Source organism: Cynocephalus volans, chromosome 16 (genome assembly GCF_027409185.1).
Source record: "Cynocephalus volans isolate mCynVol1 chromosome 16, mCynVol1.pri, whole genome shotgun sequence".
Taxonomy (NCBI): Eukaryota; Metazoa; Chordata; class Mammalia; order Dermoptera; family Cynocephalidae; genus Cynocephalus; species Cynocephalus volans.
This window is the reverse complement of record NC_084475.1, coordinates 20602878-20627527: the sequence shown is the minus strand read 5'-3', so window position 1 is coordinate 20627527 and position 24650 is coordinate 20602878. Positions and strand designations below refer to the sequence as shown.

The 24650-nt window shown below is 55.3% G+C and overlaps 1 protein-coding gene across 2 annotated transcripts; it reads right to left on the bottom strand.

Moving 5' to 3' along the window:
- Positions 1-5600: 5600 nt before the first annotated feature.
- ENDOV (endonuclease V) lies at positions 5601-20127 on the bottom strand. 2 transcript variants are annotated; one of them, XM_063080970.1, is made up of 9 exons: positions 20067-20127; positions 19591-19762; positions 12958-13092; positions 12671-12710; positions 11559-11671; positions 10306-10374; positions 9740-9868; positions 7112-7183; positions 5601-6093 (listed from the first exon to the last, which is right to left on the bottom strand). In XM_063080970.1, the coding sequence occupies exons 1-9, from the start codon at positions 20120-20122 to the stop codon at positions 5869-5871; spliced, it is 1011 nt and encodes a 336-aa protein (XP_062937040.1). In that variant the 5' UTR covers positions 20123-20127; the 3' UTR covers positions 5601-5868. The 2 variants fall into 2 exon arrangements, with proteins under 2 accessions (XP_062937040.1, XP_062937041.1); XM_063080971.1 differs by having other exon boundaries at positions 11559-11635.
- Positions 20128-24650: the final 4523 nt, after the last annotated feature.

Sequence of the window (24650 nt, the reverse complement as noted above, 5' to 3'; positions counted from 1 at the left end):
GAACCCGCGGCCTTGGTGTTTTCAGCACCGCACTCTCCCGAGTGAGCCAGGGGCCAGCCCTATATAGGATCCGAACCCACGGCCTTGGTGCTATCAGCACTGCACTCTCCCCAGTGAGCCACGGGCTGGCCCTATATAGGGATCCGAACCTGCGGCCTTGGTGCTATCAGCACTGCACTCTCCTGAGTGAGCCATGGGCCGGCCCTGCCAAAACAATTTTGAAAAGAACAAAGTGAGGGGACTCACACTTCTGAATTTCAAAACTTACTATGAAGCTACAGTCATCAAGACAGTGATACTGGCATAAAAGACAGACATATGTAGACATAATTGAGAACAGAATTGAGAGTCCAGAAATAATTTACGGTCAAGTGATTTTGACAAGATTGCCAAGACCACACAATGCAGAAAGAATCGTCTCTTTAATAAACGGTTCTAGGACAACTGGATACCCACAGGCAAAAGAAGAAAGTTGAACCCCTACCTCACACCATCTAAAAAAGTGAGCTCAAAATGGATCACAGATTTAATTAAATGTAAGAGTCAAAACTGTAAAATTCTTTGAAGTAAAAATAGGTGTAAATCTTCATAAATTTGGATTAGGTGATGGTGTCTTACATACGACACCAAAAGCACAAGCAACACAAGAAAAATAGATAAACGGGACTTCATCAAATTTAAAAACTTTTGTGCATCAGACCACACTATTAAGAAAATTAAAAGACAACCCACAGGAGAGAATATTTAATAAAGATGTGGGATCTAGAACATGAAAACGACTCTTGCGCAACAGAAAGATAAACAACCCAATTAAAAAATGAGCAAAGGATTTGAAAAGACATTTCTCCCAAGCAGATATACAAATAGCCAACACACACCCGAACAGGTGCTCAACAACATTAGTCATGAGCGAGATGTAAGCCAAACCCACAACGAGATCATTTTATAGCCAGCAGGATGGCTCGAGTCAAAAGGGCTATAATAAAAGTGCTGGTGAGGATGTGGAGAAATTGGAACCCTTGTGTGCTGCTGGTGGGATGTGCGACGATGCAGCCGCTGTGGAGAAGAGCTCGGTGGTTGCTCAGGAAGTTAAACACAGGGTTAGCGTATGACCCAGAAATTCCACTCCTAGGAACAGGCCCAGAAGAACTGAAAACACGTTCACACAAAAATTTGCACATCCATGCTCATGGTGTGTTATTCATAACAGCCTCCTATTATGAGTGGGGGGCTACTATGTTGGACGGAAACAACCAGCTTATGAACAGGGAAGCAACATGGCAGATCCACAGTGGAATATTATGCAGCCCTAAAAAGGAGTCAACTACTGACATATGGCACCTCACAGGTGAATCTTGAAAACGTTATGCTCAGTGACAGAAGCCGGACACAAAAGGCCACATACTGTACGATTCCATTTACTTGAGGTGCCTAGACCTGGCAGGCCGCAGAGATAGAAAGCAGACCAGTGGTTGCCAGGTTCTGGTGGGAGGGAACGGAGAGTCACTGCTCATGGGTGTGGGGTTTCCCTTTGGTGTAATGAAAAGTCCTGGAACTAGACAGCAGTGATGGCTGCACGAGATTGTAAACAGGTCGGCCAGGAGCAGACAGGAGGACCCTGCAGGCTCTGGCCTCCCCCTCAGCTAGGGAGGTCCCTCCGACCCCTCTGGTCACTGAGGAGCCAGTGGCTATAAGCAGAGCCCCACTCCCCCCAGCAGGAGGCTTTCACCATCTCTGCCCATCCCTTAGAGAGAGAAGCGTCCTTGGGTTGAAGTGACTGCTTTTTGAGCAGGGTCTACCATGGGCTGGGCGGTGTGTGGATATCACTTCTGGGTCTCCCAGCCACCCGGAAGCTCTGTTGGAATGGACATGGCTTTGACAGAGAGAAAACATCCAGCCAGGAGGTGCGGTCCTGCCCGTCCAGCTCTAGGGAGGGGCAGCCAGGCCTGCCCAGGAGGGCGCCTCGCAGGAGACGAGAGCACCTTTACCTTCTGGCTTCTTCCTTCATCATCGGAGCTCGCACAGGCTCTCAGATCTATGGCCACCAGCCCTGGCCACCTACCTTCTAAGCTGATGGCCTTCCTTTATCTAGGGGTCACCATGCACCAAGCCCCATGCTAAACTCCTCACTCATCACCTGGTGGAATCTTCCCGGCCACCTGGGGGGGAGCACAGGTGTAAACCCCACCCGAGGTTCTGAGCTTTGCCTGAGGCAAGTTGGCAAGAAGCATCCCAGGCAGCTCTGCCCAGCTTCAGCCCTGAGCTCCCAGTCCTCCCACCCCCGGTCTTGACGGAACTCTGGGTAGGGAAAGATCTGGAAGAAGTTAGGAGGGCTGGTGGCCGGCAGCTGTTGAGTCCTCCAGCCCTGGCTTCCCAGGAAATGCCAGGGAGCAGGGAGGGGTGAAGCCTCAGTCTGGAGTGGGCTGGGGAGCGGGGCGTCCTGGAAACCAGGCTCTGGCTCAGCAGGTGGGTGGGACAAGGCAGCAGCCTCCTGGGTTCCCAGCCAGGTGCACATTTCTCTGTCACATGAGGGCCATGGGGGCGTTGAGCAGAAACTGAGCACTGCTGGGGCCATCCCCCGCCAGCACCTCCCCTGCTCAGACCCCCATGACTGCAGCCCCTCGTGAGTCCAGCCCCCATGCCTGCTCTGAGGCAGGGCCACCCCATGACCAGCTCCAGGTTTCTCCACTCCCTGACTGGGGAGCCCTCCTGTCCTGCCCTGGACCCCTCATGCTCTTTCAACTGTACCTCAGGGAGAGGTCCCCAGAGGTGTGCCTAAGGTGTGGTAAGAATGAGCCTTCCATGGCTGGTCACCCTGGCACCATGGCTACGCTCAGTCGAGGTGTCACCCCTGGAAGAGCCTTGCCCAGCCTGCTTCTGCTGGTGACATTCAGAGGTTTCAGGGAGACGGCTCTGGGGGCTTCCACCATAGCCCTGTTCTCCCCCATGCCCCAGACAGGATTACATGGGGGCCTGGCTGGAAGGCAGATCCAGGCAACAGACGCTGAGAGGGCAGGCCGACCCCCCTCGGACCACTGACACTGGCCCCTGGGCCAGCCTGGTGCTGGCCTCCCTCCCACTCATGCTTCACCTACTGGGAATTTACTGGGAGTCCACTGCCAGGCAAGAGACTTCACACGTACTCTCACGTGTAATGTCCCCAAACCTGACAGAGCAGGTGTCTGTCCCCAGCGAGAAGACAGGCTCGGCTCTCAGCTCCACTGGATGCTGCGTTAGATGTCCCCAGAGAGCCCTCAGTGCCCCCAGCAAACAGGCTGCTGTGGGGTCCCTGAAGCTCACAGTCACATCCACACAGGTCTGCACCCCACACGGGCTGTCCCCTGGGCTCAGCCAGTGCTGACTATGCAGCCCTGTGGTCAGGGTCTCCGTCCCTGCCACCCTCCTCCCCACCCCCGTCGCTGACCCACCTTCTTCCAACCTGACCCAGAATGGGGCAGACGGGGCCCACACGACCTTGCAGCAGCCTCAGCCATTGTTAACTCCACTCCTCTCCACCCCAGGGAGCCTCTCTGGGGACACTGTCCCACACTAGCTGCTGGCTCTCTGATTCGGAGACGGGGTCAGGAGACAATGCCCATGGGGGACCGAGTCGCAAGGCCCTTCCTGTCTGCTGGCCTCTCCCTTCCCAAGGCGGGGGAAGGAGGGCTGCGAGTGCCTCCAAGCCCCCAGCTGCTGCGCTTTGGGGGTGGGGCAGGGCAGCGACCCCTCTGCCCTGGTGAGGGTGCCCTCAGTCCACTGGGTGGGGTTCTTACATAAGCTAGATCCCAAAGAAAGGCCAGAGCACCCAGGCCTGGGAGCAAGGCTCGTTCCTGGCTGGCTGACTTTGAGGTCTGAGGACGGTCTGAGTTGCTCATTGGGGCAACCAGGCGACCCACCCTCCACCCCTCCACCCCCCTCCCGGGGCCACCAAAGGCTCGTTCGGTTCTGGCCAGTGTTGCAGATGGACGATGTGCCCAGTGCGCACACCCTCCTCATGGCCAAACCCTCCCCATAGCTTCATGACTTCAGGCACGTGGGGGCTCATGCTGTCCCTGCCGAGCTCGCCTGGGCTCTGGAGCAGAGGGTGGCACATAGCTGAGGACCCTCCAGCCTTCTCTCCGGTGGGCAGCCGAGGCCAGAGTCTGCCTACTCCCATCTCACTACCACCTCAGTCCTGAGCAGGGAGAGCTGAGGGCACCTATGGGCACAGGTGAGCCGACAGCCCCAGTTGCTGAGGTCATGGGGCCCAGCATGCAGGAGCCTGGGAAGAAGTGGATAGGCCTGGGCCTGCTGGGGAAGTTGGGGCTCCCTGTGCACCCCCATCTGAGACTAGCATGGTGGGGGGAGTGGCAGCCTGAGGAGGGGCCCGGAGGACAAAGCACGTCACCCTAGGGGCGCACGAGCAGGACAGGAGTGGAACCCCGGGCCTGTCCTTCCTGCTCCAGGATGCCCCTCGAGGTGGCACCTGTGGAACCTGCTCACCCCAACAGCCCTTTAAGCATCTGCCAGCTCACCTGGCCCAACAGGCCCTCTTGTCTCCTCCCCTGCACCTGCTTTGCCATGGGAGGGTTCCCTAGCGGGCTCCAGGTTCTGCACCCACAGCCCCACTTGTCCTGCAGTGGTGCCGCTTTCTATGGAAGTTTCTAGAACAGAGGCTGCTCCATCGAGTGAGGGCAGCTACACAGGCTCAACCTCTTCTCCCCGAGCCTGCATTCCTGCAGTCCAGCCCTACAAAGAGGCTTTAGGGTTAGAGCGTTAGGGAAAGGGGGGACGGCACCCTGCCGGCCCTCAACAGCAGGCTGCCTTTCCAACTTGTCCCCATGCTGCTGCCAGGGGCCCAGGCCCCTGGAGGAGCTCACTTCTCATCATGAACAAAAGGAAAGAGATGCCCGATGGGGGCACGGAGGGGGCGTCCAGAAACCACAGGCCTCCCTGGGTTCTCATCCTGGGCTGAAAAATCATAACTGCTCCTTCTTGGTTGGATAAATGGAGAGAAACGGCCTCCACGGAGGACTCCCTCCCACTCCTCGGTGAAGACCCCACGGCCCTGTGGGGGCCTGGGCGAGCCAGCACGTGCAGGACTGCGGCTGAGGCCAGGCTGTAGCGGGCCGCCCTCTGTGCCCACTGCCCTCAGCTGGCACTCCCGGCCCCACTGAGAGGAAGCGGCCAGGACAGCAGCTGGAGTCGGGCCGGGAGCAGAGCTGCTGTCCCCAGTGGAGGCGGGTTTGGAGGCTGGGCCTCTGGGGTGCGGATGCTGCAGGCACAGACAGCACAACTGGCTCCTGGACCCGCGAGGACAGGGCCTCGGCGGGCTTCCTGCAACGGGGCTGCCCCCCACCCCAGCCCCTGACCAGGGCAGCAGAGCCCAACACTGTCCCCTCGGGTACCAGTGCCAGCCCTCTGGCACCCTATCCCTCAGCCTCTGTCCTGGCCCTGGCATGTGCCAGCAGCAGGCAGCCTGGAGGATGGGCAGGACGGGGGTCAGAGAGCAGGACAGGCAGAGGGCGGGTGCTGAAGCCCGGCCACCCTAGCCCGAATCCCTCCCAGGTCAGGGCAGAGGAAGCTCAAAAAAAGAAAAGGAGAAAAACAAGCGAGGCACATATGTGTGTATTCAAAGGGGCGGATGGAGTGGCCGGGCAGGTGTCTGCGCCAGCTGGTGGCCTCAGGCCGTGTGGCCCCTGCACCCTCCGCAGGCTCCGGGAAAGCAGTTGCACGCGCTTTCTGGGCCTGGTCTCAGCCCTGTAGGGGCTGCCACTTCCACCCCTTCCACACAGGGCGTGGTGCAGCGGTGGGTCTTCAGGAACTGGGCTCTCTACCTGCAGCTGCAGGGGAGGCTCTGTAGTCCCCAGAGACCAGCCACCAGGGTGGTCACTGTCCCGAAGATGGAGTGGGGTGGCTGGTGGCCTTAGAGTCTTCACAGTGCCCAGTTCCACTGGCCTGCCAGCCCTTGCCAGACTGCTCCTGGGAGCCCAGGTTTAGGCCTTTCAGGTCTGTCCTGGGTCCTCGGCTGTGGTCCTCAGGGGCCTGCCCTCCCCTGCAGGCTCTCCCGTGCCTCCTTTGGAGCATGCCTGTGGCCTCTGTGCCTTTTGGCTCCTGGAAATGACATTGAGAAAGGGGACAGCATCAGAAGCCAGAGCCGGTCAGGCACCCCCTCGCTCCCCAGAAGCAGCCACTGATCAGATCCTGAGGCAGGGCCCGCTGATGGGCATAGGCCAGGGGGCCGGGCAGAATGTGGTCAAGGGTCCACTGGTCCACTGTGCACCAAAGCTGGCCGCCCCCAGCCCTGCGAGGGAGCTCAGGGTTCCAGCACCCATGTGTGCCCTCAGGCCTCAAAGCAGCTTAGGAAGGCCTGGGAGTAGCCACTGGCTTGGAGGGAAAACGGCACGAAGGAAGTGCAGCTTGTCACAGGATGGGCAGGGCAAAGGCAGGGCCTGGGCACCTCTGCAACCTGTGCCTAGGCATGGGCGTCCTCTCAGCACGCAGGCTCGGGGGCGAGGCTCTGCCACTTGTCAGTGCTCTGTGCCCCAGGTTCCTCATCTGTAAAGTGGGATCACGGCACCCGCCTCATGGCAAGGCTGCTCTAAGGACTAAATAGTCTGTGCAAAGTGTTTAAGACAGAGGCTGGCAGTGTTAGCTGCAACCAACTGGCCAGGCACAGCCTCACTCTATCTCACAAGAACCTAGAAGGACAATCACTGTGCTTCCTTGTAGATGGGGAAACCGAGGCTCAAAGAGTGCAAACAAGGCCAGCAGCTGTGCGGGGCTCCCACGGCCATGCCCTTTCTGCAGAATGTGCGCCCTGGCACCTCACCAGTGGACCGGGAAAGGCCGGGACAGCCCTGTTGGGAGGAGGGCCTAGGCCAGATGGGGCATGGTCCGAGGGTCTGGGGGTGGGCCTGGGGGTGTTTCTGAAGAGTTCCCACTAGACTCGGAGTCCGCACCACTCCCCTACCCCTTCAGAGACACTCCTGTGTCCCCAGCCAGGCCTGGCCCCCACTGTCCAACCTGAGCCACGACGACACAGCAGGGAGGCTGAGCCACCAGAAACGTCCCCCATGGTGCCCAGCAGCCGACTCCTTCGTGCAGTTGTCCCAGCCTCCCCCATGCTCACCTCTCCCACCGGAGCAGGCGGCCCGGGCGGCCCCAGGGCCCTGCGGATGTACTCTCGGGAGCGGATGTCAGCCTAGAGGGGACAGACAGCTCCAGTGAGAAGCGCTGCTGGGTGCTGGGTGCTGGGTGCTGAGTGGGCCTCTGAGCCCACCCCAGCCCAAAAGGCCTTGTGGAAACGCCTCGTTCCCTCCACAGAAAGTCCACTCCGGGCACATCAAGTCCCACCCATGCGTGGGTGACAGGAATGCCGAGAACCTCAGGGTCAAGGGCCTGCAGTGGCAGTTTTCAAACTGAGTTTGGCAGTCCCTGCCGTGCTGTGTTGCTGGTGAGTGAAGGGGCTGAGCATGGGGGTCCTGGGGCTGCCCCGAGTGTCAGCTGGTGCCGCTTGGCTCTCACTGGGTGTAGTTTGCGCTGCCCGCAGGTTTTGCTTAAGCCAGAGGTGTCTCTGCTAAAACCTTCTCTGAGGACTCTCAGCCCAGCTGGTCTGTCTTTACAGTGGGTTCACCTTCTCACTCTCTGACTAGTGTCAGCTGTGACCCCTGTCCTGCCTCCAGAAAGTTCTGCCAAGTCACTAGAATGAAAGAGGCTTGTGGGCCTCAGGCAGGAACCAGGACAGACCCTAACGGGGAGGGACATGGAACAAGGTTCAGGCCCAAACGGGGGCCTTCAAGGCGCCTGGCCTGAAGAAGCCCTCCAGATCCCAGCTCAGACGGGCTTAGCTTAGCCTCAGGGCCACGTGACTGAGGAACAGCAACGGCTGATCCCCAGACTACTCCTGCTTTAGTTACAGGGAGGCATGGGGCAGGGTGACAGGCAAGCGGGAGGGAGTGGCAGCGCCACCCCCCTTCTCCGCACCAGCCCGGCCTGGCCTGGCAGGAGAACCCGACCTGCACCTGTGATCCCACTGGGGTTGCCCCGTGGTGGCCTGGGGCTGAGCAGGAGCAGTGAAGGGAAGGGGGACTCTGGACACCGTGGCGTGAAAGAGCAGATGGACACTGGCCCCACCTCTCACGCTCTCCTAGGAACACCTGGAGGTGGAATCAGGAGGGAAAATGTTGAGTGGCGAGTGGGCCCTGGAAGAAAATGGACCAAGAGACAGAGCCAGCCTTGCTGCACAGGACTCCCAGCCCCATTCCCAGCAGCAACAGAGACCGCGGGCTCCTGGTGGCAGGGTGGGGCTGCACACCCTGCCAACAAAGACCAGGACCTGGCAGGTTCTTCTCCCAGAAGGCCACACAGGTGGGCTGGAATGGAAGAGGAAAGGCTTTCTGGGGGCTGGGGACAAACCTCATAGGCTGAGGGCCCATGCACCTACTATTCCAGCAAAGCCCTGGGCATGCAGAGAGCGAGGCCAAGGGGTGCCTGGCTGGAGGACGCCCCACTGTCAGCGCCCTCTCCAGGCACAGCCTCCCCAGGCTCTGAGAGCCACCGTGTGCAGGCTGCTGCTGCCACCTGGAGGCCGCCTTGCATACCAGCAGCTGGGGAGGCCTGGAGGAGGCAGTGGTGGCTGTTGGGTAAGGGGGCGATGGGCAAAGGGGCTCCCCAGCAGGAGGCAGAGCCAAGGTCCTAGTTTTCTACTGGTGCTGCAGCTGGAGCTAGCACAGCAGGGGGCTCCAGGGCCGGACTGCAGAAAGCCAGGCCGCCTTCCCCAGCTCCTCCTGGAGACCCAGCAGCCTCAGCAGCACTCACAAAGAAAAGGCTAATCTGAGCTGTCAGCTGCTCCATGTCCCTGAGCATGAAGCCTAAAATATGACACACCCCACAGCGCTCACTGGCTCCCACCCACTTGGTACCTCGCTGCCCTGGCTCCAGCCACAGCTCCGCTCGGAGCTTCTTGGGCACATCACACTCCTTCCTGTGCCAGGGTCTTTGCAAATGCTGTTCCTGGGTCTGGACCGCCCTCCCTGCCCCCTCACCCCCAACCCCCGGCAGGTATCTTAGGACAGCTACTTCTGGATCCTCTCCACAGGTTTCTCTGGGGGCATGCACCTGCCTGTGACTGGTCACCCTTGTCATGGCTGAGCACACCAAGGCTGCTGCAGGTATCCTGTGCTCATTTCTGTCTCCCGTCAGAGTGCTGGACCCTCATGCAGGTGCTGGTTACCAGTTTATGCATGGGTGCCTGGAATTGCCATAGCGTGGAGTCCCGATTGGTGTCCTTGGTGCCAGCACAAGCCTTCCTCAGCACTGTCCCCACAACATTCCTGTGCAGGCTTCCCAGCCCGAGGATGGCTGTTCCCTGCAGGCCCGAAGGGGCTGCTTGGGGACTGGCCAGACACCCTTCCACCTGAGCTGACATCTGCTGATTCTCTAAATAACCGCAGCATGCAGGTGCAGCAGGCTGTGAGAAGCTGGGTGCAAGAGCACTTCAGACTCCAGGGCCAGGCAGGCAGGGTCTCAGGGTGAACTTCAGGAGTTTTGCATCCTCTGGTCCGCTCTCCGGCCTCCAGGGCCCAGCATGGCCCGGCCTGCTCTCCAACAAGGTGCCCTTGGACTTGTCCTCAGCCCAGGATCACTCTGTCCTTCTGTCACTGTGCTCTGATCCCAGCTGAGCTGCCGGGGAGTGTGTGAAAAGCAGGCAGCTCGAGCTAGCCTGCCCTCACCCTCACCTCCCTGGCAGCCCACCCACCTGGCGCACCGGCTCCGGGATCCGGAACCTGCAGCAGCAGAGCGTCAGGCGCACAGCTGCCTCCAGGCTCATCTTGTGGCCCACGGAGACATAGAGGGGCTTGGTGCTGCGCTCATGGCTCTTCAGGGCCTGAGATAAGGAGGGAGAGGTCAGTGTGCAGGGACACATCCCTGTGAGCTATGCTGGGCTGCTGGGCTGGGTCAGGACTAGCCACAGCAGCTGGGGCTCTGACATGTCCTGGATGGCAGCAGGGAGCCTGGAGGGCTCAGGCTGCTGGGTGGGGACACTCCCAGCCCTCAGGGCACCTTCCCGGGGTCAAGGGGGGATGCACGTGGCCCAGAGGCCCCATCAGCACAGTGGGGGCAGGGGAGAAAATAAATGCACACAGAGCACCTCTGCGGGCCAATCAGAGTGGCAGGAAGATGGGGAGGGATAAGTGGGGCCTGGCATGCCCAACTGCGCGTGCATGCGTGTATGCACGTGCATGTGCGTGGGGGAGCCAACTGCCCTGCCGCATTGCCTCTCTGGCCGGAAACTGGGTAGGACAAAGACCCCTGGCCACTCACCACTCCCAGGACAGTCCCCGAGCCTCCCACCAGAGGAAAGGAGTCTCCTCCAGCCTGCAGGAGTCGTATCTGGAAAATGGGTGAAAAACTTGAAAGAAACATCTTTTCTCGATAAAGGGCTGAAGGCAAGTCTTTTCATTTTTAAGACCCAAGCAGTCACTGGGCCAGGAAATGGCCAATGTGGTACATGAGCTGCTGCCTAGGCAAAGCTATGCAGCTGAGACGGCACCAAGTATGCCAGGCAGGCAGCCTCCCATCCAACTCCGACTACAGGGGCTTAGAGAAGGGGCAGCAACTTGCCCAGCATCCCAGTGCTGGTGAACAGAGAGGCCAGGCTTAGCTGGAGGCCTGGCTCCTACCCAGCCAGCCAGCCAGGCTGGTGGACACACACACAGGTGCCGCCCGTGGGCCAGCCAGCTGTGACTGGTGCCAAGGCCACTGCCTGCTGCTTTCTCTCCTGCTATGAACTTGGGCATGTTTGACAGAACTCTACAAACTATTTTTCTTGGTGGAGGGGAATTGGCCCACTGAGTCAGGGTCAGGGGTCACCTGAGTTGGGTCTGGGGTCCCCTTCAACTCAACAAACTTTTTCTAAGCAACTGCTCCACGCAGCACTGGGAGCCCAGAGGAAAGATACGTGTTCTCTTGGAATGTGCCTTCCTGGGGGAGCCAAGTGTGTCACCAGCTCCGCTGGAGGGGGGTATCATGTTCCCAGTGCCAGCCTTGGGGGCCGGAGGAGGACAGTGCAGGAGAAGGTGGGGTAAGGAGGGGCATGGGTGGCAGCCCTGGGCAGGCCTTGGCAGAAGCAGGCATCTAGAAGGCAGGTAGGTGGCACATGAGCAGGGCCTGGAGGCTGAGGGTATCTAAGCACCCATGGGAGTGCCAGGACAGCCTGGAAGCCCGTCCTGTCCTCATAACTGGAGGACTTAACCAGACAGGTGGTGCTGCAGTGGCACAGAGGTGAGAGGGACAGGAGGGGCAAGTGTGCCCAGGAGGCTGGGTGGTCAAGGAGCTCAGGGAGCCTGCAAGTCTCCTGCCATGACGCACCGCCCACGGGAATGTGGAGAGGAACGTAAGGGGGTGCCCAAAGAAAAGCGGATCTTTCTTACTCCAGGTCAGGATCCAGGGACGTGGTGGGGAGTGTCAGCTGGCAAGGGCTGGACCGGAGGTGCCCCAGGAGGTGGGCAACCCCTAGTGTCCCAACCCCAGGGCCACCCCAGGTGCCCCTCTGCTGAGACCCTGGCACCCCTCACCTTCTCCTTGTGCAGGGCGTTGTTCTCCAGCCCGTCCACCTGCAGGAGTTTCTTGGCCACCCCAACACAGGGCAGATCTGTAAGGACGCCAAGGTGGCAGGCCACCCCAAAGCCTGCCAGGGAGCAGAGTAGGGTGAGGCTGGGGTCGTGGGTGGGGGGCAGGAGTAAGTCCTGGAGATAGGCACAGGGATGAGGGACAAACCAGAGTCACACCAAAAGCTTCCCCGAGTGAGGGCAGAGGGCTGGGGAGACCAGACCTGAGACCCAAGGTGACCTTGGACAAGGCCCCTCTGCCCCCTCAGGTCCCCTGTAAGGTGTAAGGCTGGGGCAGAGGAAACCTCCTTCCCTCTGACAAGATCGGCAGCCTGATGGGCGTGCTCACGATGCTTCATCCAGATGCTCCTTTCATTTTCTGACACCTTCCACCGACTCCCACCCCCCAGCCCTGCAGCCACCCCCAGACCTCTGAGCTTGTTGTCCCCATGATCTGGGCCACCTGCCAGGGGGGCTGGAGTGTAGTGGCTGTGGTCTTGTTCCTGGGAAGAGCCTGCTGGTCCCAGCACTAGCGTCAAGGCTGGTGTGTGCCCACCCCTTGGCTCTGGACCCACAGACCCTGAGGGGACCTAAGTACGCCTGCTGGCTGGGAAGGCCCAACGCCACCCTATGTGGCCCGCCAAAGTTTGTATCTGAGGTAAAACAGCCCATCTCCCTCAGTCATCTTCCCTGGCCGAGGTTCCCTGGCATCAGCAGGGGCACGGGAGCTCCCGTCTGTCTTCAGAAAAGGGCCTCACTGGCAGATGCAGGGCAGGCAGCAGGGGGGGATGGCCTCTCTGAGCTCAAGGCCCTGTGACCTCTCACAGCGGTCAGAACTGGACAGTGGTGCCTCAAGATGCGCCAGTGCAGGGCGCTGTGGCGGGGCAGGGATAGGCGGGGTGAAGAGAAGGCAGGGGCTTCTTTGCTGGTTGGGAGGGCTGCATGTCAGACAGTGAAAACCAGCCCAGAAAGGAGCTGTCAGTGCCGGGCTGGTGGGAGCGCCCCAGGAGCCTAGCACATGTTTTGGATGGCAGATGTCAGAGGTGCCCTTCCTAACCCTCTTTCGGGAGCAGGATTACCTCGGTGGTGGAGCACCCCGTTTCCATCCACAAGAACGACCTACAGAGCCACAGGGAAAGTCAAGGTCAGCTGAGTTGCCCCCACCCTTTAGGCCAGGACCATCCCTGGGGCAGCAGGAAGCAGGGACTGCCACTTGTGGGGTCCAGCTTTTTAGAAAATCTTATTGCTCTCCTCCAGGAAGCCCACACAGTCTCTTCCTGCTATCGGTGCTGACGGTCTGCAGGGGCCTTCCCTGGGGTGGGGGGGGTAAGGGGCCTTTCTCCTGCTCTGGGAACAAGGCACCTGCCTGGGGCACGAGGCCTGGCTCCTTCTCCCGTAGCCGCTGCACTGCATCCACCAGGAAGGGCACCTCTCGGAAGGCCAGGAAGCCTGACACGTAGGGAGCTGTCAGGTGGACCATGCGGCTCTCCTCATATACCACCTGCCACCAGGCACGCAGGTCAGTGGGCAGGCATGGCCCTGGGCCACCTGCCCCCTCCCTCCCCTGCATCAATCCTTCATTGCAAGCCCTCTTTCTCCTCTGCCCCACCCCTGCGGCTCCCTTCTCTGCCTCACCTATCAGGTGGAAAGTAGAAGACATGGGTTTGAAAGAATGAACGTGACCTGCCCTGTAAATCAGTGCAGGGATTCAACTCATGTTATTTCGAAGGTGCCCACCTGGACCTGGTATGTATGAGGAGCCCCCACCCAGGACCTGGCGTGTATGAGGAACACCTTCCCCTGCAGGACCTGGCGTGTATGAGGAACACCTTCCCCTGCAGGACCTGGCGTGTATGAGGAATACCTTCCCTTGCAGGACCTGGCGTGTATGAGGAACACTTTCCCCTGCAGGACCTGGTGTGTATGAGGAGCCCCCAGGATCTGGTGTGTACCAGGAGCCCCATAGGAGTGAGGCTAAGGTTGGTGGCCTGCCTCACCCGGGCCTGCCCCTTGCCTTCTCGAGTCTTCTCCTTGTATATTAAAGCTAATACCTAGGCTACCACACCTCCACATTTGTTGAAGGATCAAGGACAAAGCCCAAGAAAAGACGATGTGAGTAAGGGCACGTTTGTACTTACATTATTCGGCTTTTTTGGCAGCTGGCCAGTACAGGGAACAAACCCTGGACCTTGATGTTATCAGCACCGTGCTCTAACAATTGAGCTAACTAGCCAGCCCTGTATTTACATTAAAAGGGACCTTGGGAGCAAAAAGCCATGTCTTCACAGAGGTTGCAAGAGCAAGGCAGGCAACACCGGCTTTTTGAAAGGAGATTCAAATAATCCAGAAACAGGACAGGCATGATCTCAGAGCAAGACAATCCAAAAGAGAGTAGGGGTCCTGAGGGATATGACAGTCGATGAAGAAAAATTGAGGTTGCAAATAATCCCAGAGCAAGAAGGGAGGATGTGGTGGCATGGAGCCCCCGGGACAGGAGGTGGAACTCTAAAAGGCCTGTACAAACTGGGAGTAGGACTGGAGACAGAGGTCTTGAGTAAGAGCTAGCAGGGGCCCAGATGGTCAGGAGCTTTCCAGAATTGCTGGAGGCAACTTTAAAAAGTGCAGCTACCTTTCTTAGGGATTCTCTGGTAAACAGACTTTTTCAAACTAACACACGGTGTGGAAGAGGGCAGCCCTGCTCACATCTCATTAGAACATTAAAAGGGATCCCCTTAGAGTAAATCCCAGTGGGCCCGAGTCCCCTAACCTTGGGTTTTCATCAGAGTGAGACCAGCCTGAACACAGACACGTTTCCTATTATGCACACTTTCTCTAGAAACTTCTACCTTCCTGCATTTTTGTTATGGAACCTCCCAAGTCTCTAGGTGATGGCTTTAACATCACAACTTCTACTCCTGCCTTGAAGCTGAGTCAATAACCAAATGCACCTAAGAGGACTGACTATTCTGAATGAGCAGCGAGAGCCAGGGCTTGTCTTCTTAACGTTTTAATCAACAACCTAAGAGGAAACTTACCAAATCTGCCAATGACCCAAAGTGGGGAGGGTCCAACCCAATTTGGATTTGGATTCATGGTGAACCCAGCGGGCTGGACTGCTGAACCCCACACAAGATGACTTTTCACAGGGACGCACATGGAGATTGAGTGTGGCCTGAGTTCCCATTGGATGATGGTGGCTGCTTACATCTGAATCTCTCTGTACAAGTTCTAAAACCCAGAGAGGTCAACAGGAGGAGAACTCCCTATGGCAGAAGAGTAGATGAGCCTATCACAGACGCTGGGTGTACACCTTTGTGGGAAAGAAACAGCCCAGGCAGCGGAGCCGGCTCAGACACTACACTGGGCGGTGGACAGTGGGGGCTAGCGAGGAGGGGAGGGCGTGGCGGGGTCCTGACCAACGCCACCTCAGAAATGAAGAGGATGAAGTACAAAGCGACCAAGGGGGGTGACTTAGACTGAGAGTACAATAAGAACCACTGAGGAGAGGAATGAAACAGAAGAGAAGAAAACAAAATGTAGAGAAGCTAAGAGAAATAGCCACAGAGAAAGCGGGCAGGCAAAGAAAAGCCAGCGCCCACGTGACTGCAGGACCTGCAGGACAGGAACAGGACTGTGGAGCCGATTCATAACTGGAGCCAACATTTAAAACCATAACCAAGAAACATTCCAAAAATGTGACCCACATATCGAAAGAGCCAACTGTGAACCTGGGAAAACTCATCAGAGCGGTCAACTCAAGACATGTCTCAGTGCGGGAAAAAGGGTGAAGAGGACAGGCAACATACTGGACCAAATTCCACAGAAAAGGTAACATACTTCTGTTACAGCAGTGAATATAACATAAAATACTCATTCGTGTTAAAACTTTACATATCAGTAAACAAAACGAACCAGCTTTTAGAGACATAATGGGAACAAGTGAGGAAGTGTGAGTATGTCCTGGGATTCGGGTGCTATGACGGGATTATGATTTTTCGTAGGTGCACTAATGTTGCTGCAGTTATATAGAAGAATGTCTCTCTCAGGACAGGTCTGCTGATGTATTTAGAGATGAGCTGTCACTGGTGTCTCAAATTGTTCAGTACACATACACATCCGCTCACACAATATGACAAAATCAACAGTTGAATCTAAGCAGAGGGTACACAGGTGTTTAACGTACTTTTTTCTCAATTTTTTTCTCAGTATGTTTGTACATTTTCAGATTACAAATCTGGGAGAAGGAAAATCAACTGTGTAATTAGGTGTGGGCCAGATCTGGATGATCAGCAATCTCTGAGAAGACTGGAAAGTTTCAACATAAGCCAATGATGCAGTGCCCACAAAGATGCGAACAACGCCTTCAGCTGCATTTACAGAAATGATGCGTGTGGGTGTTAGGTCCACTGAACTGGGGTTGAATTACATTTGCAGTACTATGTTCAATACTGTGTGCCAGACGTAAAGACAGACCCTGCTAAAGGAGGGCATCGCAGAAGGGCCGTCTGCAAGAGAAACAGCGGGCAGTCACTGCAGCCTTCCAGGACAGTGCAGATGAGAAGAGCACAGAGCTGTTTCCCATACTGGAAGGCTGACACACAGAAGAGCCAGTGAGATCTGATCTGCATTTTGCTGCCTGAAGGTGGAACTGATAGAAAGAAGTCACAGAAAAGTAAGTTTCAGCTCCCTGTGGAGAACAATGTACTAACCACAGCATCCAGCTACAGAATGGGCTAGGCTGCGAGGCCATGTTTTGTCGGCGAGGCTGAGGAAAGAATTCTTGACTGCATGAAAGGCGGGCCAGTGATTGCCTAAGAGAGCTTTGCTTTGCAGTCACAGGGAAGCTCGTTTAAGAAAGCAGGTTCCCAGGCCATAGTCTGGGAGATTTTTTCCCCCTAGTAAGTGGAATGGGGCTCCAGAATCTGTATTTTTTTTTTTTTTTTTTTTTAACAGCTTTACTGAGATATAATTTATATACCATAAAGTTCACTTGTTTAAAGTGTATAATTCGGGGGCCGGCCTGTGGCTCACTCGGGAGAGTGCGGTGCTGATAACACCAAGGCCATGGGTTCGGATCCCATATAGGGATGGCCGGTTTGCTCACTGGGTGAGCGTGGTGCTGACAACACCAAATCAAGGGTTAAGATCCCCTTACCGGTCATCTTTTAAAAAAAAATAATAATAAATAAAAAATAAATAAAGTGTATAATTCAATGGTTTTTGGTATTTATAGTTGTGCAACTATTACCATAATCTAATTTTAAAACACTTTTCTCAACCCCAAACTAAACCTCTTACCCATTATACTGTCCCTCCCCATCCATCCCACCCCCAGCCCTAGGCAACCATGAATCTATGTTCTTAACCCTTGACTTGGTGTTGTCAGCACCACGCTCACCCAGTGAGCAAACCGGCCATCCCTATATGGGATCCGAACCCACAGCCTCGGCGCTCCCAGCGCCACACTCTCCCGAGTGAGCCACGGGCTCGGCCCGTGAATCTATGTTCTGTCTCTATGCATTTGCCTATGGAATCTGTCTTTCCAAACACACTTCCAGGTGATTCTGATTCTGCAACTTGGGCATCTGGGAACCATGGGATCAGACCAGACTCTTCAGGATCCTTTCCCCAGTTTAAGCTTCCATAGCAATGACAACAAATGCCGACTGAACATCCAAGTAGCAGGCACTTGGCTTGGTGTTGGAATAACAAAGGAAATACAGTATAACCCTATCCTTGAGAACTTACAGTCAGTGGGCAAGACAGAAACATCGAGTAACTTTAATACAATGTGAGAAGGGCAATAATAGCACATGCATTGAAAAGAGGCCAAAACACAGATGAAAAAAAGGAAATGGAGGCCCAGAGGCTTAAGTGGGAAGTGGCAGAGCTGGGGTATGAATACAAGAGGCCTGGCTTCTGAGTCCGGGTCCTTACCCCCAACAATATCCTACAAAATGACCGGGAGATCTATGAAGGCAGGGACTCTGGTTCCTTCACCACTGTATATCCAGACCCTAATACACAGTAGGCACTCAAAACATCTTTGCTAAATTTTGGCTGAAAGTTGGCTTCCCGAGTAAAGTACAAAGCTGCAGAGGCAGAGGAACATCGGGAACAGGTAGAGGAGTGATGAGAGGGTGTATTAGTCCATTTTTGCATTGCTGTAACAGAATACCTGAGACTGGGTCATTTACAAAGAAAAGAGGTTTATTTGGCTCATGATTCTGGGACAGCTGCATCTGGTGTGGGCCTCAGGCTGCTTCTACTTATGACAGGAAGCGTCAGGGTAGCTGGTGATGCAAGATCACATGGTGAGAGGAAGCAAGAGAGAGGGAGTGGGGAGGTGCCAGGGTCCTTTAAACAACCAGTTCTCCTGAGAGCGAGCACTCACTCACTACCCAGCCCCAGGGTATTAATCTATTCATGAGGGATCTACCCCCATGACCCAAACTACTCCTAACATTGCCAAGTTGGTGATCAGATTTTGACATGAGATTTGGGGGTGACCACATATCCAAACTCTATCAGAGGGGAAGCCCAGAAGCTTAAGTACAGCAGTTCTTCTTTACCCAAGGCTTCTGGAGCTGGTGACACCAATGAATCATCGGCACACTGTTCATTCGTGGACATATCTACTTAAGAAAGCTTTGAGTGTTTTCTACATGCCAGGTGTTGAGCTAGATGCAGAGGCTACCACTGGCAGGCAAGACGACATAGTTCTTGCCATCATGGAGTTCACATTCTGGTAGGGGAGACATCTGTACTGATAGAGACGCCAATTCCATTCCAGTGTGACAAAGAGGAAATACAGGGTTGATCTGAATGGCTTGTGGCCTCCCCTGCCCCAGTCCCTATGTTGAAATTCTCACCCACAAGGTTATGGTATTAAGAGGTGGGGCCTTTGGGGAGGTGATTAGATAACGATGTAAGGACACAAAAATTGTCAGTCTGCAACCTGTAAGAGGGCTCTCACCAGAATCTGACCATGCTGGCACACTGATCTTGGACTTTCAGCCTCTGGAACTGTGAGAAATAAATTTCTGTTGTTTAAAAGCTAACCAGTCTAAGGTATTTTGTTATAGAAGCCTAAAAAGACTAAGACAAGAGTGCGAAGGGGTAACTTCTGGTCTTATGGGATGAGGAGCTTACTTGTGGATGAAGGATTGTCTAAACTGGGCCATAGGAGATAAGTGAGTTAAGTAGGTGAAGAATATTCCACGGCAGGAAACATCACTGCAAAGGTCAGGCACCCAGATACAGCATGGCACGTTTGAGGGGTTCAAAGTCATTCAGAGCGGGTTGTGGAGTGTGGGACGGACTGAGGGTGGTGGGGAGAGCTGAGCCTACAGGGTTATAGCAACCAGGGAATAGATCATGAAGGGCCTTTAAGCCATGTCAGAGTGTGAAGTTTATCTGCCATGAGGTCACGGGAACTGCTTAAAATGCTTAAAGAGAACTTGTGGTGACACGATCGCACTTGTTTTTTAGGACAGTTGCTCTGCTGGAAGTATGGAGAAGGGACCGCGGAGAAGCAGCACTGGAGGCAGGAAGCCTGTGAAGACACTGCTCAAAACCTACAGGAGTGGTGGAGGCAGGGCCAGGGAAGGGTCCGAGGGGATGCAGACAAGGGAACAGATTTAAGAGGTGGAGGAAATGGAGCTAGCGTGCGAGTGGACACGAGGGGAAGGGAGCGGTCCAGGAAAACAGATTTCTAGCTCCGGCAATTGCGGTGTGGCGCTGCCGGTCACTGAGATGAGGAACCCTAGATGACAATCAGACCTGCAGGTAAAGATCGCGAGTAGATGGTTCCAAAGATCACAAAATTCCCTCGGTTTTTGTCTGTCTTCTTTTTTTCCAAACTCCCCAACCTATTAATGAAATCCTGCAAGACGAGAAGCTGGGTTCTGCCCGGCACTGTTCCCCGTCCTGGAGCCCCCGCCTCTCGGCTGCGGCCAATCCCCGCCCGAGCCCTGGCTCGGCGTCCCCGCCGGGTTACCTGGAGCTCGGGGTAGCTGAGCACCACCAGGGAGGCACAGGCGCTGACGCTGTCCCCCTTCACGAAGGACACGTCAACGCCCCCGACCCTGTGCAGACCCGAGAAGGCGGGGTCCCGCTGCCACGCCTCCGTGTCCCGGTCCACGACGCGGGCCTTCAGCCGGGCCTGCTCCCTAGGAGGACAGAGGCGTCACGCCGGCCGGCCGCCCGGCCCCTCCTCACCCCCGCGGCCGCGCTCTACTCGAGCGCGCTCCCGTCCAGCACAGAGCCAGGCCCCGCGCGGGGAAAGCAGGTGACACACCGGCGGGGACACGCGCGGGCCGCGCAGACGGGACGGAGCGAGCGCGCGCCGCGGCGACCACACTCCCGGAAGCCTTTGCGCCCCGCCCCCACGGCCGGGCGGTTACGAGGTCGGAGGGTCCGCGGAGAGCCACGTGGCCACAGCCGCCTGCTCCTGCGCGTCCCAGGCTCCATTACCGTTTCCAGAGTGACAGGGTTTCCTTCGGCGGTCGTCCGGCTACCTCCTGGGCCATGGCGCGACCCCGGCGCCTTTCAAACGTCACTTCCGGGGGCGCCTCGCGCAGGCGCCGCCTGCCCCCCCCGTTGCTATGGCAATGGCGCGTCGGGCCCTGAGGCTCTGAGGGATGGTCTGTGTCTTTCAGTTCCCCGGGGCGCTTAGCGGGGCGGGCTCACTGGGTTCACCAGGGCTGGGTCTTGCTGGGCAGAAAGCCTCACCCACCGAACGAAGCACGGCCATTGGAACGTGGATTCTTACTCCCTGCTCCCACTCAACGACGATGTATCCAGTGCTCTCTTCGTGCCAGGCGTGTGCTAGATGCTGGGGTTACAGCTTCCTCACGGTTCTTTGTGTCTCATCAGGGACAGGAAGACGTGTGAATGTGTAATGCAGTTGTGATAAGTGCTGTGAGTGAAAATCATAAAGGCGGAGAGACAGCTTTGAACTGGTCACTGGGAGAGGCCTCTCCGAGGAGGAGCGAGCATGCCAGGCCAAGGGGACAGCACGTGCGAAGGTCCTGAGGTAGGAAAAGCCGACCATGAGTCTGAGGTGCAGACATTTAACCTGTGGTTTATGTTCTGATAGGGGAATTCAGGAAAGTATATAAGTAAGTAATATGGTCTAAATATAGATTTCAAGAGGAAAATGCAGAAGAGTAGGTTAGACTTCATAGTTTGAGGTTCACGAAAGGCTTCGTACAACTGTCAGGGTCATGAAAGCTGGGTATGTCACCGGCTGGGAGGTGAGTACCACTTCTTGAGCGCCCGCTGCACACCAGGCACCGTGCTGCTATTTACCTACACCATACAGCACCGAGAGGTATTTTATAGATAAGGAAACAGACTTAAAGAAGTCAAGTGACTTGCCCAAGGTCACAGAGCTGGCAAATGGGAGAGCCAGGTCTCCCACGCACGACTGTCTGGGTTGTACTGTGTGGCAGCATTGTTGTGTTACAGAGCAGTCAGGACGAAGGGGCCTCGTGGAGATGGGGCAAAGGTAGTGATTTCTGAGGAAGTAGCAGTCCTCCGAGTTGAGGTTCTGTTGAGCTTCAGAGTACAGGTATTGGTGATCAGGAAGGAAAACAGTGGAAGGCCGAACACTCTTAGTAAGTCTAGGTATGAAGGGAAGGACAGCAAGGTGGGAGGTGTTTTGTAGGCTGTGGAATGCCTGAGCAGGAGCAGCCTTCGGCTGCTGCACATGCTCCGCCCAGGGCCGTTCCCCCCAGTTTCACTCTGCTCTTGCCCCAGAGAGCTCTCTGAAGTATCCCTACTTCCTCATAAGGAAGCAGTGTCCGCTCTGCCCAGGATACCCTGCAGAGAGGGCAATGAGGTGTGACTTTTGAGAGTATTTCGTCTCTTGGGAAAATGCACTTTCCTGGCGCCTATTTTTCTAGCTGGAGATGGAAATGATACTGCTTGAGTACAGGCCTCGTTAACAAATGTGAAGGAATTGGAGAAATGCAGAATACAATATAAATGCTAACTGTGGCTTGGATTCAGCTCAAGGCCTCAGGTTTTCTTCTCCCACCTTCCCATGGAGTACTCTCTCCATGTCCATTTGCTATAGATACCTTACACGTAGTGCTTACGTGTAAGCTAGCACGTCTCTAGCATGTTCCTAGGGAAAATGCAAAAGGAAAAATATCTCCTAAAGTGGCATTTGTACCACTCAAATGTATGTGGTCTGCTGGAAGGCTTTCTATTTCTCTCTCACTACCTTTATTTCCTATTACTGGGAACTCTTCTCCATCCCACAGACTTATTGACAAAGAGTTAGTTAGCTCTCAGCCTTACTCATTGTTAGCTGGAGCTCTGCTACTTCCAGTGAAGTCATTTTGGGCCAGGCATGGAGGACCCCACTCTGCTGCTGGGGCGTGAGCTTTTACGTCTGAGATTGGCCATGGGAGTGGTGCTAAACTCCATCATGGATGAGAGTTCTGCTGCCATTTTGTCCAGAGCAAAAGTTGATTATCTCACTTTCTAAACCATGGTGTTTGTTTTCTGTCCTGAACCCTCTGCTTCATGGACACTGTGAGGAAAGTGGAGTTGATTTGGTCAGGCCCTCTCGCCTCATATCCGGCTGGGTATGATTCAGCTCATCCGTTATAAACAAGTTATGTAAGAGTAGAGTTAGTGCACATGCGTGCCCGTGTACCCCTTGGCTCGTTGCTGCTATTGTGTACTTTTCGGTATGGAAGGCAGGGGCCCTGAACCGCTGGTCGTCGGAGCTCATGTCTGAAGAATAAAGCACGTCCACTTTGCTGGCAGCTGCTGAGTTTTCCTTTTGACTACCTGACTCAGGACCTGCACAGGTGGGGGCAGAGGGGTCTGTGATTCAGCCCACCATTGGCATAGTTGTCGGCAGAATTCCAAGCAGGTAAAAGAGCCAATAGCCCCTCGGGAGTGGGAGGAAATGTGGCTACCCTCGAGTATGTGGTACCTGGCAACCGCTTTCCTGTTGGCCAGAGTCTGTCTATTGCTCACTGTACTACGAGTCAACATAGAGCAGGCACTCCATGAAGTGGCACAGCTTCGAGATTTGCAGCAGAAAGCAGACTTGTTGGAAGCATGGGTACTTGTTCTGGAGGCTGCAGTACAGCAACACGTCACTCCTGCTTCCAACACTGGAGACGATGATGAAGCCAATGGTGAGTTGGGGGAGATTGTGCATCCCCTGGCATGACCTGTTGTGCATCAGAAACTGAAGCACGAACAGCCCATAGAACAAGGTGGGAAACCAGTAAGTAATCCACAAGTGACCCAATACACAGCGTATGTCCCCTACAGTCATGCTGAGTTAGTGAACTTAGAGAAACAGTTTAGCCAGAAACAGGGCGAACCCCTAGCTGCTTGGCTTTTGCGACTGTGGGACCTAGGGGTGGATAGTGTGATGTGCTCTGGTGAGGAGATGGAAAAGTTGGCTTCCATGACTACGCACTTGTCTCTGTGGCAGTGGCTACAGAACAGCCGCGGATACACAACCACTCCTTGATGGAATGGGTGAATGCAGCCATCCGGACCATGTGGACAAATGCCAGAGAACTGCCCGAAACTGTGAGTAGGTGGCAAACCTATGCTGAGCTGGTTCAAGTAATTTGGGAGCTGGGGATGCAACAGTCCGTGTTTAATGTGAACACCTGTGGCCCAGATGATGAATGTTTTACCAGCAACATGAGAGGCGTAGTGCTGCAAAATGCTCCGTTGACATCCTTTGGGTCACTAATGGCCATACTGGCCCTGTACATTAGTCATCCAATACATGAAGTAATGACCATGATGGCCAGTCTGGGTGAAGCAGAGGGGAGGAGATAAGAAGAGGGGGTCCGAGAGGTGGTGAAGACTAAATCCCCAAGAAATTCTCGGGATTTTACCCTGAAGGGACCGAGCAAGACCAGCCATATGCAGATGTGGTTTGACTTGCTTATGGCAGGAGTTGATAGGGAAAAAATTGACGGGCAACCAAATGTGGTCTTGTTTGCCTTGTGGCAATAATTGTGCCCTGAACAGCGTTTTGCTAAACATCCGGAAACAGGTGGCAAGTTACACCCAGTGAATTTAAAAGATTTTTTGGTTACTTCTGTGGAAGCAGATGGACTGTTCTCTTTTGGCTAGGGACCAGGCCAAGGTGCTCGTCTTTTGGGGGTAGACGAGGACCGGAGGCCTCATGTTGAACTGATAATACATTGGTCTGAGACAAATGCACAGCACGTGTTAGCGTTGGTGGACACCAGCGCAGAATGTAGCCTGACACATGGCAACCCAGGTAAATTTCCAGGGGCCACAGTGAATGTTGATGGCTATAGAAGACATTTTATTATAGTTAAAGCTGTGTCTTTGCCACTGAGCATTGAAAGATTGCCCCCTCGTGTATACACTGTGTATATAGCTCCTGTATCCGAATGCATCTTGAGTATAGATGTACTTTATGGGTTACACCTGCAAACAATGGTTGGAGAATTCCAGCTGCAAATATGGACAGTAAAGCCTGTGCTGTGAGGACATGTCAAGCATGATCCACAGGTGTTACCCAAGCCAAGGCGTGTGGTCAGTGTGAAACAGTATCACTTGCTGGGAGGACGTGCGGAGATAGGTGCCAGTATATTGGAGCTAGGAAAGGTCAGCATCATTCGTCCCACACACAGTCCCTTTAACACCCTGGTATGGCTAGTGAAAAAACCTGATGGCACCTGGAGGGTAACTGTGGACTACGGGGAACTGAACAAAGTAGTGCCTCCTTTGCACGCAGCTGTGCCTTCAGTTCATGACTTGACAGATCAGCTGATGACTCAGCTAGGAACATATCATTATGTAGTGGACCTTGCAAATACTTTTTTCTCTATCCTAACCTCAGTTGATAGCCAAGATCAATTTGTCTTCACCTGGGAGGGAAGGCACTGGACTTTCCAAGTGTTGCCCCAAGGCCAACTGAATAGCCCACCCATCTGTCATGGTTTAGTGGCTGGGGACCTAGACAGGTGGACTAGGCCCAGCATGGTTACAATGTTTCATTACATAGATGATGTCTTACTAACCTCTGATTCTCTT